Source organism: Lutzomyia longipalpis, chromosome 3 (assembly GCF_024334085.1).
Source record: "Lutzomyia longipalpis isolate SR_M1_2022 chromosome 3, ASM2433408v1".
NCBI lineage: Eukaryota > Metazoa > Arthropoda > Insecta > Diptera > Psychodidae > Lutzomyia > Lutzomyia longipalpis.
Genome location: NC_074709.1, coordinates 29,231,584 through 29,248,076, shown reverse-complemented (window position 1 = coordinate 29,248,076; position 16,493 = coordinate 29,231,584). Strand labels below are relative to the sequence as shown.

At 34.8% G+C, this 16,493-nt stretch overlaps 1 protein-coding gene across 4 annotated transcripts in view; it reads left to right on the top strand.

Annotated features, from left to right (window-relative positions):
• The window catches only part of LOC129793707 (uncharacterized), a 55,613-nt gene that overhangs the window by 22,570 nt on the left and 16,550 nt on the right, over positions 1 to 16,493 (top strand). For all 4 annotated transcript variants that reach the window (XM_055833914.1, XM_055833912.1, XM_055833911.1 and 1 more), the window contains exons 8-9: positions 14,114 to 14,223; positions 14,317 to 14,375. In XM_055833914.1, coding sequence (XP_055689889.1) covers positions 14,114 to 14,223; positions 14,317 to 14,375 — 169 coding nt within the window. The remainder of the gene's footprint in view (positions 1 to 14,113; positions 14,224 to 14,316; positions 14,376 to 16,493) is intronic.

Sequence of the window (16,493 nt, the reverse complement as noted above, 5' to 3'; positions counted from 1 at the left end):
GGAAATTACGAGAAAGGTTATAAAATTTTTCCTTGAATTTTAAGACAATTTAATTTGACTTTCTTTGTATCGCGAAGATTGCGAAATTTAATTATTTAATTGTGAAATTTTCTTAGAGGATTTAATTGCAGAAATTAAACATAAAATTAAAATTACTAATCAATGAAAAATTGAATGATCAAAAATATGAGAAAAAATATAACAAGGGCACGTTACAATTTGTCCAGAGCAAGTGGGATTTATTTTTTCAAAAAAGTTTCTTAAAAATATCAGATAAAATTGTGCTTAATATTAGAGATAGAATTTCACTAAATGTGTATTAAAATAATTTTTAATTTATCGTTAGTTCATCTTTTAGTAAAAATTAAATATTATTTCAAAACAATTTTAGTTATTCTGTCATTTCTAATATTTAGCAAAAATTCATGAAATTGTCTTAAAAATGATCTTCATCCATCCTGGACGAAATGTAATGTTCCCTTGTAAATTCTATATTAATTATTCATAAATATTCCACCACACCCTTTGATGAACTTGATGAGCCCTCAAAATCTCTCTAAACTTTGATAAAATTCTTTTCGACCTTAATCTTAACCCCTATAAAAGCTGATCTTGACACTAAAATTAAATGAAAACCTTGATACATTTTCCTTTCTTTTTTTCTTTCGCCAATAAATCTCCTTTGCTTTCTTAATGGACTCTTCGTTATCCCAAAACAACACCACTCATCCACATCTCTCTCTCGCTCAAAAAATTATTTATTTATTTATCAAAGTGTGGCAAAATTGCCAGAGGAAAAAAAATCAAAAATATGAAGCATTAAAAGTACGCGATGATGCGGAGTTGGTTTGAAATTTTTGAAAGTTGGACAAAGATTTATTTCAAGAAATTTATTTATCATCCTCCTCCGTGTGAAACATGATCAAAAGCTTAATCCCCCCATAGTCTATTTTTTATTGCTTACGGCCCCATCTCTATAGAACATCTGGAGGTTTGAAATCTTGAGAGATTTTTTCTTGTTCTTTTCTCTTTTGGGGTTCTTTGCACGTTTTTTTTGTTCTCTCGTCAAGTTAGACGCGACCCATCTTAACACACGACAATTGGGTACGATTTTTTCTTCATCATCTTCTTGTTACCTTCTTTTGCGTTTGGCTTTATACAAAAATCAACTTTTGACCTTATCAAATGAACGGGGGGAGCTTCGACAGCTGCACAGCGTGTGTGTGAAGCAGCAAAAAGAACCTGGAGAAGCTCCAGTTCTTGAGGCTCGCGAGTTTTATGCTAAAAAAAGTCTCGCTCTCTTTCTCTCTCTCTTTAAACTTTGCTTCCTTTTACCTCTGCCATTTAAATAATGCACCTCACACCGTCTTCCCGCGCACCCGGTTTTTTTTTCGTTATTGTTGCAGCACCTCCGTGGACTCCTTTCTGTTGCACATCCAAAGAGGTAAAGTTGAGAAAGAAGCTTAAAAGAAAAAAAAACGACCAACTCTCGGCCACTTCTGTGACTTTCTTTCAATCCGATTCGCGTGTCTTGGAGATTGTCGCCACTTCTGCAGTCTCTCATGGACCTCATGGGTTTTATTTTTGGTCTTGTTGCCTCCTCCTCCTCATCTGCATGTCCCTGTGACCCTCTCTAATTGCCCCATTCTCACCAATTTCGTGGATTTTGTAAAAATTTATGTATTTTTCTCCCTTTTCCGTGAATTTGTGTATTCCATTCCGGGGCGAATCTTTGAGTGAAATTTCACGAAGATGGGAAGATAAATTGGCGAGAGGTCTCCGTACTTGAGATGAAGAAGTTCTTATGCTAGTGGTCTCACTCGCGCTCATTTTACCTGTGCTATTTACACACTTTTTAATTCAAACCAGTGAAGACTGCATACATACATACATACTCTCCACACAAGATATGTTCTCACCTAGGGGTGCGTCATTAGCCGAATGGGGTACCTTTTTTGATTTTTATATTATTTTGTTTTTTTTTGTTGATGAAAAATTGAGGATTTGTTGTGAAAGGTAAAGGAGGATGTTTGAAGAGAATTTTCCAGGATGATTCGGAGATTTTTGTACCCTTCTTCAGGGCTTAAATATTATCGGTTGTGGTTAAAGGCCAAAGCTGAAGTATTAAACTGATCATTATTTAAGTTTCGTCGACAATTTCAACTAATTAAGATTTAAGAGAACAAAAAAAAATTTAATCACATCTATGTTGAAAAAATTTCTCTGAACTCTGAATTAAATTAAATTTTAAATATTTTTCGAAACATCGCTGGATAAATTAAATTTTATTTCTTTTCCATTTAAGTACAAATTATTGAATTTTTCCGATTTCAGAAAATTCAAAATTATTGAATTTCCCGGATTTTAGAAAATCGAATATAATAGAATTTTTTTGATTGAATAAAAGTCAAAAATTTGCATTTTACGCAATTTTCTAATAAGAAGTTCTATAAAAGGTTCTAAGCTAAGGCATTTATTCAAACCAAAATTTAATAGTATTCTGCCCATTTTATGATAGGAGAAATTTCATCAAAAAATAATGAACCCCGAAATCACAAAATTTCTCAAAATCTCCCCAAAAAGAATAAATTTTTAGAAGGCAAAATAAATTTAGCTTGACAAGCCCCTTTTTTGGGTTCTTGGCCGCTACTTGGAGGTAGAAAACTAAACGCGCGCGGTATGTGTAGTTGTTCACGGGGAGTTTGTGCGGCAGTTTGTGAGACTTCCTAAACTGGCCGCCGATCGAGCGGAGAAGGCAAAAGAGCCACAGTCAGCAGAGGAGACTCTTCAGTTGCTCACGGTGGATACGCGCGTATGGTTCGTTTCGCATGGAAAGACCTTTTTTTCTTGCCTTTGATAAATCTCACATAAGAAATCAAAAGTGAAAAATCTCTGTGCGTGTTGGGGTCCACACAAAACATTTAATTTAGCTCCTCTTGTGCATTTGTGCAGCAATGGGGCAATAGCAAAAAAAAAAAGAAGAAGTTCTAAGTTCTTCATGAGAGTGCTATAGAGTTGTTGGTTCTGTGTCTGTGCAATATAAGAATGTTGGTGGTGTGGTGCAAAGTGGATGGTAGGAAATGATGGGTTTATGTGGTGCAAGAATGGGTGGATAAATAGAGAAATTATTCAACAACGACCGACGGGAGGTGGGAGGAAGGAGGAAGCGAATCATGATATGCAGGCAATATAGATAGCATAGAATGAGGGGTCTTTTATTGTGGCCACAAAAGTTGAGCTGAGAAAGTGCTCCGAAATTATGATTCTCTTGTGACAAAACAGCTATGGGGCAACCCAAGTCTTCCACGAATTTTTAGTTTTAGCCGCGAGTGTACCCCGACAATGTCTGTGGAATGCACATTTCGAAGTGCTCAAGCAGCATTTTATGAAAAACGTGAATTGCAGGAGAGATAGGTGGTATGAGAAATGAAAAGCAAAAAGGGAACTGTTGTGCCCAGGTTGAAAGAGAAAAAATTTTATTATAAAATCTCATATGTGGGAAACAATGCACTAATTCCACGAAAAGAAATATAATTCCTCAAACATTATTCCGCGGTGGTAAAAGGGTATGCTGCTAAGAACTTCGAAAAAAAAGACCCCAAAGACTTTTATGTCTCTGCTCTCCCCTTCTGTGATGGCCCGTGATCCAACTTCTTTGACTTATACGATGGTGTTGCAATTTTTAAAGCAAAACCGTTCTCATTTTTTTGCTCAACTACATTTTGTACGCTTCCGACACTATAAAATACGATCAGGGGCAGCAGAAAAAAAAGGAAAACAGAACGAAAGGGAGAGACGAAGAATGGTCAGAATGTATCCCAGAGGAAGGCCAAGTCTTGCAGGAATAATTTATGAGATTTCTTCCAACTTCTCGTACCTCCGTCTTTCACCCGGTCTTTAACATAACAAATTACCCAATGGGACTCTTTTTCGCCTCAAAGGGGTTCGCACCTTGCCAAAAAATTGAAAACACTGCACTTTTGGCAAAGATCTTCTCTGCCTGTGTGTGGGTTGAGGTTCAGGTGCTTGATTGGCTTGATTTTGAACGTTCAAACTGTATTTAATTTAAAAGATTTGCTCTGAATTCTCTTTGTTAATTTTCTGCAATAATAATTTAATTAATAGCTCTCTGTCACATTTGAATTAGATTGATTCTTAAGCAGGATAAAATTCTCTTTTTGAGTGCCAAGGAATTTAGGTCTTTTAGTAAACTTTTGGCGTATTTTTTTAATTGATTTTTATGAGGAAGCGAGAAGAAAAAAAATAATTGAAAGATCTCCTTAAATATTTTTATTTCAGAATTCTTTTTATTGTACAATTTTTTTTCGATAAATAGCCCCTGTTTAGGCTTAAAATTACTTTAAAAAAATTAGAAGAAAAAACTTCAAAAGAATATTAAGAAAAAATCTTTTTAGGTTCTTTTTAAATTCTCAATTAAATCCTTTAAACTTTAAACCTAATTTTTAAATTTTCCTTTAAGTTTTTATTTTTCTAAAATTTATGTAAATTCTTCCTTGAAATTTGTTAAAAGAGTCCTAATTAAATCAGCCATTGAACCAACTTTAAATTACTATAAAACCTTTCAAAAGAAAATCAACTAAGAAAAAATTCCTTTCATTGAATTCTTCTCCAAAAACCTTCAAAGCATTAACCACACCTTTAAAAAACAAATAATAAAAATACTTTTCTCCAAGAGATAAAAATTCCATTTAGCGTGAAATGCTCGCGATTTCTTATCAAAATCGTCACATTGATTGGAAATATAATTTCTGCTAAAAGACTTTTCCTATTTTTGCAACGAATTTGGCACACTTTCATGCTTTAAAGATTTTTTATTCGAATTAATTTTGCCACTCAATGGATTTTATGAGGTGTGCAAAAAAAGAAAATTGAGAATTTTAATCACCATGATTATTTAATTTTTTTTTTCGAAGGTGAGATTGCAATATTGGTGCTACTTATTTCCTTGTGATTCAATAATAAACGAGAATTTTATTATAAAATTCACTTTTTTTTACACCCGCATTAAAATTACCTCACTATCGAAGTTTTTTTTTCGTTCATTTGCTTGGCATCTTTTTTTTTCTCACACCAATGATGCACAGAGAATTTTGCAATATTCCAGTCAATTTTCTCTGTATGGTAAATCGTGGAAATTTGATGCACAAAATCAGGTCAATAAGCACACAAATTCGCCTGTAAAGAGGTGTAATTTCTATCCGAAGAAATCTCCTTGGAATTCCACAAGAAAACGTTTAAGCATCCCCAGCTCAAGGCAAAATGGGTACCAAAGAGGTTTATTTTGAGGGAATTTTTTTGTGTCCCAGCAAATTGACCCCTTTGCGCGTTTAGATGAGACCAAATTGCACCCTTGAAGTCAACTTCTTGGACGGAAAAGTCTTCTCTGTGAGCACTAAACATTGTCTCTTTTGCCAAGCAAGATCGTGAGATGATTTAATGGTTGGAATGTTGTTCGATGGGATGTGTTTTTGCCGAAGACATCTCCGCCACAAGACCATTGTCTTCTTCGTCAAATTGCCAATGTGAATGAGGTGTTCTCACAGGTTGAATTTTAATAGGGCAGAAGGGAGAGGAATATTTATTTAAAAAAAAAAGTAAAATCAATCATTAATGCTAAAGAGAAAGATGCAAAAGATTCCTTCAAACAATTCTCATTGATTTTGTGCAGAAAAATGACCGAAAAACTGGGCACAGAGTTGATTTCGAAATTACCTGAAAGGGTGATTTAAGGGGTAATTATCTGTCTTAAAATTTTAATAAATTATATTGAAATATTTTCAAAAATTTCAAGAATATTTTTCAAAGAAAATTCTCATAAAAAATCAGTTTCAGCTACTTCTTAGTACGTTACAATTGAGAAAAATGATTTTTTTTTAAAGAAAATTCCCTTTTCCAAAGGCCATAAAAAGCAGACTTTTAATTTATTGCCGACCACCACTGTAACGTTATCTCTTCCCCAACACTCAAGCACGGAATTTGTGATCAGACAAAGGTCTCCTAATCTCTCTTCGTGGCTTTTATTTATGATTCTCACAGAGATTGCCTTTTGAGTTTTGTTGAATGAGGATCTGGGTTTGAATGGAAGAAGGACCCGGCATTGAGGTGCGAATCCCATTTGCTTTGGGAATCCCTGCAGTGGGTGGTCTTCATTGGATCTCCTCTAAGATCTTCTTTTATTTGTGAGAATTCTTCTTCCATTTTATTGTGTGTCATTTTTATTTATTTTTCAGATCATTATTATCACTTTATTTTCTGCCTTTGAATAACAATCAAAAGAATATAACTCCAGAGGCATTCACTCGTTCTCTTGGAATTGCTTCGACAATGGAATGTTTTCAGTCGTTTTGGGGGGATATTAATTCAGGTAGCTTCGTCGTCTTCGAAAGGGGAATTATGTAAATGGGCAAGTGAAAGGGAATGCAGTGAAATGTTCCGTGAAATTCTCTTGTGCTAGAATGTTGCTCCTCTTCCCTCCAGAGTTTAGGAGGAAATACCTCATCTCGAACGGAGAATTCTTAGGAAAAAAGAAGAACCTAAAAAGCGAAAGAGAGGTGATCTTGGGAAGCCCTACTGCGTGTAAGAATAAATTGGAGGAGACTCTTATTTATGGTCTTTTGGGGGGTTCAATAAAAAAGACATTTCAATAAATATTGTGCTCTTTAAGTACTTATATATGACAAAAAGCTCACCAAACTAAATGGTTTTTGATACCACACATTGGGGCAAATTATTATTTGACGATTGATATATCGAAGATGTTTGATTGTGGCCAAGTAAAAAGAAAAAAAAAAGAATCTCTCTGTGGTGCTTTTAAACCATTTTATTGGCACTTTAACATCTCACACAATTTGTGGATGTTTTGCTTGCTTCCATAAATGAAGATCAAATTCATTATTTCGTGTATATCGCGCGACGTTTGTGGACGATGTGGCGCGTCTCCCGGGAGGCACAAAGAAGCGATCGCACTATAGCAAAACTTTTATTGGCGCATCAATGAACGTGACACTGATTTTTCCGTCTAAAGTGAAATTTATTGTTTGTTTGAAATTCTTCTTCATTTTTTTTGCCTTAACTCTCTTCTTCATTAAATTGGATATAAATGACGATATACTACGAAGCCCCTCACACGACCGTCACAAAATCTAATTAGCGTGCAAGTGAAAGATGGTCGTTTTTTTGCTTCTTTTTCTTGTCTTTTACCTTCATCTGTGGAAATGGCATTGGTGGGAAAAAAAGATCAAGATGTATCTCTTCTGATTGATTTTCGATGTTCTCATTTTTTTTCGCGCGCGCACTTTCATGGCCTTTTACTCTACATGCGCAGAGAGAAGATTCCACGGAAATTGCCGTAAGAATGCTCTTCGATATAGGAAATTATGGTTTATACTGTAGAATGGGGTGATTTAGGGGCATTAAATGAAGAGTTTAGAAGATTTTTAAAAGAGAAATTTTGTAGAGAAATTGCAAGAGATATTGGAAAAAATTCTAATTAGAATTGTCAATTAAAACATTCACTCCACCATATCACCCAGATAACCCATAAAACTTTAAAACAACCCCCCTCTACGGTATTGCACTGTAAAATTTAATTTTTCAATTTTAAACAACAAATTGCATTAAAATTCTCTCAATTTCTTCACTGAAACTTCTCTTCTTTGTGGAACTAATTTAAAAATGAAAAATCATTAGAAAAGATTGCATAGAGAAGAATAATATAAAATGGCAAAAACGGAAAATCCAGTACTGTAGTAATTAATTAAAGTCAAGGAACAATGGTATCTGATCGGATGCGATCTCTTCGTACAAACGAAGTGACTCCACTCTTGTAAAACATTCCGCATTTCATGGGAATTTTTCGATGTGAATAATACTGCAATTTTTGATAAATTTCCTGCCACTAAAATTCATTGTCGGTGATTGCGTGCGCCAAGCAAATGGAATTTTATCACACATCGATAGCGCGAGTTCCTGCCGTAATAAGAATTCTGTTTTTTTGTATATTTTTGGGTGATTTAATTACATTACGTTGAGCTAAAGTGGTGGAAATGTTTGTTTGGCCAACAGATTAGCTCATTTGCGCGCGGGGAACAAATTGAAAGCACTACCTGAGAAAATATATTTTGTTTTTGTTTGATTTTTCATAAAATGATGAAATCAACGAGCTTTTTTTTATTCAACGGGAGCTTTAATGAATATTGACGAAATATATTTACAATATGACAAAATTGATGGGAAATTATGTGAGAATCTTTTTATAAAAAATCATTTTTCTGTTCTCAAAAACGAATTCTAAATTCTAAATTAAAATAAATTTTATTTCGATCTCTCGCATTCCAAACTTCAATTCGTACATAAGCACAACATTTACCTTTCCCGCAGACATACAATTGAGACATATATTGCATAAAAAAGAACGTTTCCACTCGGTGGCCCTGAGATGGAAATACTATGATGGAAAAAAAAGTAGATGATTGTTAAGTAAAATGATGTCACAAGAAAGAGTGAATAATCTCGGATGATTTTGCTTCTTGAATGAATAGAAAAAAAAAGAAGAATTCATCCCATTGAGCGGGGCTCTTTGTCGCCGTTTTGGTTCGCTGAAGCCACTGATGATGATGGTGGATGATTGCTGTGGATGCAATTCGCGTATACAGAAGTCGCAAAAGGCGTCACGATGCTTGACTTCTCACAAGAAGAAAAATCACAGCTAAAATGCGAATAAATTCCACGAGAATTTAGGGCTTTTTAGGGAGGTTTTGTCACAAGAAAATCAAATTTCTTTCTTTTTATTTCACGCTGAAAAAAAAAATAGACTTGTGATGCAAAGGAAAATCAATGTGATTCCATTCGATTGCATGAAAAGCAATTGATTTGTGGTGTGATAAAGTTAAATGTGGTGGAAGAAGAATTGCAAAAATGCTGATTAAAATGGATCCCGACGAAGTGATAACACTTCGAATTCAATTCCTCCTCGATTCGGATCCCTTCAACATGCATTCGGTGTACCCAATCCCTTCGCGGGCACCGACTTACAATTTCATCTGGACAGCCCCACTAGCCACACAGCTGGGGGCAATTCTGAGGATCCTCGAAGCACCACAGAGGGTAAGAAATTCGTTTAAGAAATTCATGCAAAAGGGCGGAAGAAAAACCCCCTTCATTTAATCTTTGGGTGAAAGTAAAATGATTATCACCTCATCTATAATTATTTCATAAGACAAACTTCAATTACATGCATGTAGATTGAGAGATAAGATGAGTAATTTTCTTCATAATCATTTTCCACAAATTGATGCGATAATTATTTCCTTGATATTCACTTAAATAACCTCTTATAGCTTGATTGATACCCGTTCACTTTTAAAAGTAAACATGCTAAAGTGAAAGAATTTTCTTTCAACATTAAACATCCGATTGCTTCATTGTATGCGTGGGGGAATGATGGAAGTTTTCGGAGGAAAGAAAGGTGGAAATAGGTAGCTTGGAAGACTTTGTTGCAATTTTTGCTAATTTTCCGGAAGATGATTTAAAGGGAATTTATGCAAAATTGCATTTTGTGCCTCAGAGATAGACAAAGAGGACATTATGTGGGTGTCTGGTAGACACAGAATAATCAAAATCAATGGGAATTAATTTTGAGATGATTTGAAAGGCAGATTAACTACCAGGCGCCTCCATTTTACTTTTAAATTTATCAAAAATATTATAAAGAACTTATGGAGAAGCCTGGTAAATTATTTTAATTAATAATTTCCAACAAATTAAAAAAATTCCTAGAAAAGCTTCAACGCTTGGTTAAAGCCAAGGAAGCAAATAAGCTCTTCTTTGTTACCCAAAAAATGAATTTTCTCAGCTATTCCTTCATTTCAACACGTTCATCAATACGCACGGAGATGTCTTTTAGCACCACAATCTAATTGACAAAAATATCTAAAATGAATTTTCCTTTTGACACACAAAAAAAACTAATAATAGAAAATAATGTCTGAAAGTCTTTTGGGACGTTTCACAAATGGAAATTAAATTGGGGAGAATTTCCTGTGTGCGACAGAGCCAAATTCTTTGGGCAAAACAACGAAATTAGCATAAAATTTACTTCTCAAATTTAGGCACTTTTCCAAGATATTTGAGTGGAGAAAATGCAAACCGTATGTTGCAACATAATTTGAGTGGCAACACTGCAATCACAGCAGATGACATAAAATTCATTTAATTTAATGTCTTGTGGGGAATTTTGGGTTAGATTTTCTCGAATTCTGCATTTTCACTACAATTGCTACACCCTGTTGCTAGAGAAGCTTTTCATAGAGAATTTCCTTTGCCTTGACTGGCAATTTTCACATGAAAAAAAAAGGTCGTTTTGTTTTGAAAACTCTTAAACCTCTTAAAAGAAAATTAATTCAATTGCCCGTTAATTAAGCTTTTTTTGCACGCAAAAGAAATTGATTTTTCTTCGTCCCGCCGTGAAAATCGTCGCAATTATTGCAAGAAAATGGGCCTTTGGGTGGGTCTCTCGCGGTACTCCTAAGTAGTGGGGGCATTGTGAGGTAAAATACAGAGTGCTTGAGAATGATAAAAAGGCTCAATTACCAGCAGAAAAAGAGTCTCGCGAGTTTCGAGAACGAGTTTAAGAATGTCTGCTCAACCTTCAAGATATTAATCGCGCGCAGTGGAATATAAGAGGAGAAATATTCAGGCAATTGTTGCATGCGATCATGTGGCAAAAAAGAGAGGAAAAAGAACCCAGCTGAACCACTCGATTCCTTGTTTTTTTTATTCTTCATCTTCAAACCCACTTCCACTCGAAATCTACCGCGTGGAGGATTTACTTATAGCTTCTTGCAGGTTTTAGGGTGACTTTCTTAGCACCTCAATGAGGTTCAATTGAACAGCCCTTCAGGTTTTTTTTTTAAATTTTCTTTTCATATTGAGAATTTTGCGTAAATTTTTGAACTCTTCCGCATAAGAAGAAGTTGATTTTGATGGATAATTTTCGCGCATTGGTGCGGTGGAGATTGATGAATAAAATTCCCAAGTAGAAAAATAATAAACTTCTCACACCGTCATACGTTAATTTTTTTTACATACATACAAGTTCATCAAATTCCATCGTTAATAAATTTAAATAAATAAAAGAAGTAAGAAAAGAAAAGAAGACAAGAAGTCTATAGAGGTGAAAAACAAGCTCTGGGAAAGATGGTATGAAAGTCATTTTTAGAGTTTTGCTGCGTGCGCGCAAAAAGGGGGGAAGAGCTTTTCACCCATCGCGCGCGCATCACAATGAAGCGCGAGAAGATAATAAATTTGTACGTGGCTGCAGCTGATTAAATTAATCCAATTACACTGTCTACCGTAAATCAATGTGCGCGCAAAAGAGAGGAGTTTTTGAATTTTTGCATTTTGCAATAAAAATGCAAAAAAATCCACCGCATCGTCGTCAGATGAAAGTCACATTGCTTACGTGGAGTGTCAAGTTAAACCCATCCAGAGAGCCTTTTCACATTTTCATACCACGACTAACAAACACGATGTCTCTCCAAGCTCGCACTCCTTCGAAACGTTAAACTGTGCGGTGGAACCTTTAAGCGGATGGCAATTAAATTTCCAACTTGCATAAAATGATAGAGAGTTGATAACAAGAGACAGAGAGCGAAGAAGAAGGAAAAAAACTCACTCTGGGTGGTGTTTTCTAGATAAAAGATCAAAGAAGAAAGAGAGAGCCCATGTTTTGAATTGATTTGCTCGTGAATTTGTATAAATTCAAAGTCACAAAAGCTCAAATTTCTGCGGTTTTTGCAACCACGAATTAAATTTGCAGTCAATGGCAGACTTTTCGGGCATTTTTTCAGAGAGTTTCAATCTTAATAAAAAATTCAAAACAATAATAATTTCCGGGAGTGACTCACAAAGAATTAAATTGTGGGGAAATATGAGAAATTGTGAGGAGACACGCTAAAAAAAATTACACAATGTGTATTAAGTAGTTAAAATGACGAAAATGAGCATTGTCGAATAATTCAACGATTAACTGAATAAATGGAATTTTTTTGCCAAAAGAATTAATTAAAATTTGCTACCTCTTATAATTGCTTCTTCTGTGCATCACGAGAACGAGGAAACTTCATTTATTCTCCATCTAATAAAATTGGAGTATTTAAAGCATTTTTAGTGAATTACCAGGCGTCTCCATTCCATAAAGCTCTTCTAAGAATTTTCAACCCCAAAGGATACCCAAATCTTAAAAAAAAATACCACAACGGCTCTCTTTTAATCTTAAAAACTCAAAAAAGAATAAATTTTTATTGCAATTCATTGCAAATTTCTTCATTCCTATCGTCAATTATTCTTGCGCATTATAAGTAAAAGAGTTCTAAACATCAAGAAGCCATCCCCCAAAAGTTTTGCATAATATAATGGGAATGACTTTGAGAAGAGACTCTCAAAAGACGAAAGAAAGAGTGGATGAGTTGTTCGAATAGAGAAAAGGGAAATAAGATGCAAAGATTCTATTTATGTTTAAAGATGCAAAACACTCCTTGTGGCATCTTCTTTTATTCTTTCGGTCACACCAAGCATCTTCCTGGGGCTTTTGGAGAGTTCTCTTTGTGCTGTGGCCACCATGGAAATTGAAGGGAGGGCGTTTTGTGTGTCGTGGGTGGAATAAATGAGGCTCTCAGTGGAGATTTTCTTGCAAATGCAAAAGTCACACCGTCATTCTCGCAGCATTGTAGCTTTTCTTGCTATTTACAATAGGGCTGAGTAATCCCGGAAGAAGGGGATTTTGAGGGCTTCTTCTTACCTCTTTTGCTCATTCGTAATTCCACCGGGAGTACTCCAAAGAGGCGTTCGACAGTGAGATGATTCTATTTTTAGCTGCTCCACTGAGCATGAAGATTCAGAAATCTTTGCACTAGGTCGTGTGAAAATACGAAAATTAAACGTCCGAAAAAAAGATAAAGCGAAGCATTCAGCTGAGAGAGTAAATTATGAGAACATCAATATTGTTGTTCTATGAGAAATTTATTTTCTCGCTTTTTCCATTAACTCGTTCATGTTTTTTTCTTACTGCTAGTTGTTTTTTTGTTGTAATCATTGGTTGTTCAAAAAGAAAAAGTGTTAATTGCATTCTTTTGCTCTCTATGCGCAAAATTACAGTGAATTAAAAGCAATAATTCTCCATGGCGGATGGAAAAATTGATAGAGTTGTGGTACGTTAAAGTGGAAAAAAATTTGTACTTTACTCCAATTTGCGCACCACGATTCTGTTGCAGAAAACTGAAGAACAAAATGTTCTACTGTTAAATGGAAGAATGAGTCTAAAATTAGTACAAGAAAATTAACTTTTCAAGAAAAAAAAACCGTTGAAGATGGAAATGATTTTGCTTTGTAATTTGTAAAAGAGATGTTAATTTTTGCTGTGAAAAAATAAATAAGAAGACAGTGGAGACGCCAGGTTGTAGCAAAAGTTCTTTCTTTGCTTTATTTTATTTAATGATTCAGTCAAAATGTCATGAATTTACAATTCTTTCTTAATTTTATGTAAAATATTAAAAGATAGCAGTGGAGGCGCCAGGTTTATTAATTTAGTCCCAAAAATTAGGCTAGAACATTCAATAGAACTTCTAAATTAAACTGTACAAGTCTTTATTTTATTTTAAAATAAATTCTAATAAAGATGGAGACGCCTGGTAATTTATAAATACTATATCAATATGAAGCTCGATTTAATTACAAAATTATGTGAGAATTTCCATTAAAAGTTCTAAATTCAATTAAATGTTCCCACACTTTACTCTAAAATTAATGTTAATAAAAATGGAAACGCCAGGTACCAGGCGTCTCCATTTCTATACAAATCTCATGAAAGCTATAAAAAATTCAACAACATGAAACGAAAGATTTAAAAGAAAATTAATTAATTAATCTCAATTAAAGGGTAATAATTTAATTTTCTTCAGTGAAATTCTTTTAATTTGCAAAATATTCTGGAATTCTCTCTTCTGACCTTGACTTTGGGCAATCCACCTTGTCCGCGCGCATACGTACATTTACCAGCTGGCCCTCAATGTTTCTTGATGTGTTATTTTTGCAGCTGGACGATGCAGCCCTCCAGGTGTACAAAGACGGCGACTACGGAGCTTATCTGGATCTGGAGTCTTCACTTGCGGAGCAATCTGAAGATATCGATGGCCTTCAATCTGGGTATGTTACTGAAGAATAAAAAAAAAGAAATTTCTTCTTCTTGGAACATCCTCAAAAACTCTTTATTTCTTTCTTTTTCTTTTTGCCAAACAGTCGCAAAAATTCCCTCGTGGTTCGTACGCAGCTAAGTGTTCGCGTTCATGCAATTATCGGTGAGTTCAACACTTTTTTTTTCTTTCTTTCTTAAATGCATTTTGTATGGCATAGAAGGAAGGCGCGGGGCAAAAGCACATGAATCACTTTCACTCACAGTTTGCGTTTTGATGTATACCTATATTATGTATATGTACACAAAAACAAGTCGCAAAGTGGATGCGATTGTTCAAGTGCAAGGCGAAGGTATTCTCCCATGTCGCAAAAGAAGTCTTGCAATGTCAGCAACTTCCCGAACTGTGAGATATATTATGCAATTGTTGCACCCGAGAGAGCCTCTAAATCTTTGGGCTTTTTTTACCTTCTTGTTGCTGTTGCTGCCTTTTGAAGCTCACAACAGAGGTCTGTGTGAAAAGAGAACCCACGACGGGGGCACCACAGAGTGACAAGAAGCGGTGGAGGCACATAATGTATATAAAAAGAAAGATGGGAATATGGTGGATGAGCTCTATAAAGGAGTCTCTCTTCGTCCAAGAAGAGATTATTTCTTCATGTCATTGTACCTTAATTATCTCTCAATTCACACTCGTTAAAGAGACACTCCATGCGCTGTCTTTTAACAATCTTAGTTAGCCTCTCTCTCACCTTACGACGTAGTACCCTGAATCTCCTGACCATGTGTTGTTTAAAGCAATTTGCAGCGACAGAAAGAATCAAATGGGTACGATGTCACTTTTTCACAGCTCACCAATCTCCCGTGATGGCCATGTGTGTGACCTCAGTTAACCCTTTCAATCACATCCGCAGACACCCAATTTCCTCATTTCCACGCGCGGAAAAGGCAACAATTAAAAGCCCCTCAAATTTATTGTTATTTGCAGATTTATTCTTCTTCAATCTTTGGGGGCTTTTGTGCTTTCACAACCGACAGCACTCTACAAAAGCTAACAAATATTCTATGCTTGTTTGCTTTTTGTATTTGATTTAGGGTTCTTCTTGAGAAGATCTTTCTTCTCTCTAAGAAGGAGCTACAAATCAATTCTAATATTTTGAAATAATTTATAGGGAGAGATTGCTGTGAAATTGGTGGGACTTTTATGCATTCTTTATGTACTTTTCGACAATATTTAAATTTTTTAAATTATTGATTCCATAATAATAAATAAATCAATGGGATAATGAGGTAGATGTACTACTGATTTCGACTACGTAATCCTTCTTTTTTTACTAAAACATCTCTTTTCTTAATCAAAAAAATAATAATAAAATCAATGAAAAAATATGAATTTCAAGTAAAAATTGAATTTTAATTAAGTCCCATGATATGTCTCGTGACAATCCCGTACGTATGAAAAATTACATAATTATGTTGTAACGGAAATTTCTTCACATCTTTCACATTTCTCCCTGCAATGATATGCAAAATGGCATCGCAACAAAAATTATCTCATCCAAATTAGGAGTAATTTTCTCAAATTACTTTCTTATCTTTCCAACGCCAATTTTGCTCCATGTTGCGCGGTATCTTTTTGTGAAATCTTTCACGAGGGATTGGAAGAGATAAGAATTACCAGACTGAGAGTCAAAGAGGAGTCTTTGTGACAAATAACTGTCGATTTCTTTCCCCTTTTTTGGATGTTCTTTTTTGTCTTTTCTTAATGTTTTTTTTTTGTCAAAGAAGTTGCCGAAGGTTGTCACAAGGAAGGAAAAAAAAGTTATGAAGTTTTTAATTGAATGAATTATTTTGCAAAAGTGAAAAGTATCACAAAAGTCTCTCAAATAAAAACAGAAAATATTTTGCCAGAAGGAAATTAACTTAAATATCTCGTCTTACAATTTTATTTATGTGCTCTCTATTGCGGATTTTTTTTCATCTTGAGCCGTAACTCGAGGCCAAATACAAAAGGTTGACTCGCGCGTTTATTTTTCTTCACAATTATTGCATGTGATTACTCTACATTTAAACAATTACTGCTGGTACATATAGATGGTAATTAAATGGGAAAAACACTTTGCCAGGGAACTTTCTTTCTCCATTCAATGAGAAACTCTTTTGCATGTGAAAAGGGGGAGAGAAGTTTACGTACAAAATATAATTTATCGCGTGTGGCTGAGAGTCAAGAAAGACGTCAATCCGTCCAAATGGGCAGCATTTGCAGACTCTTTACATGCTCTTC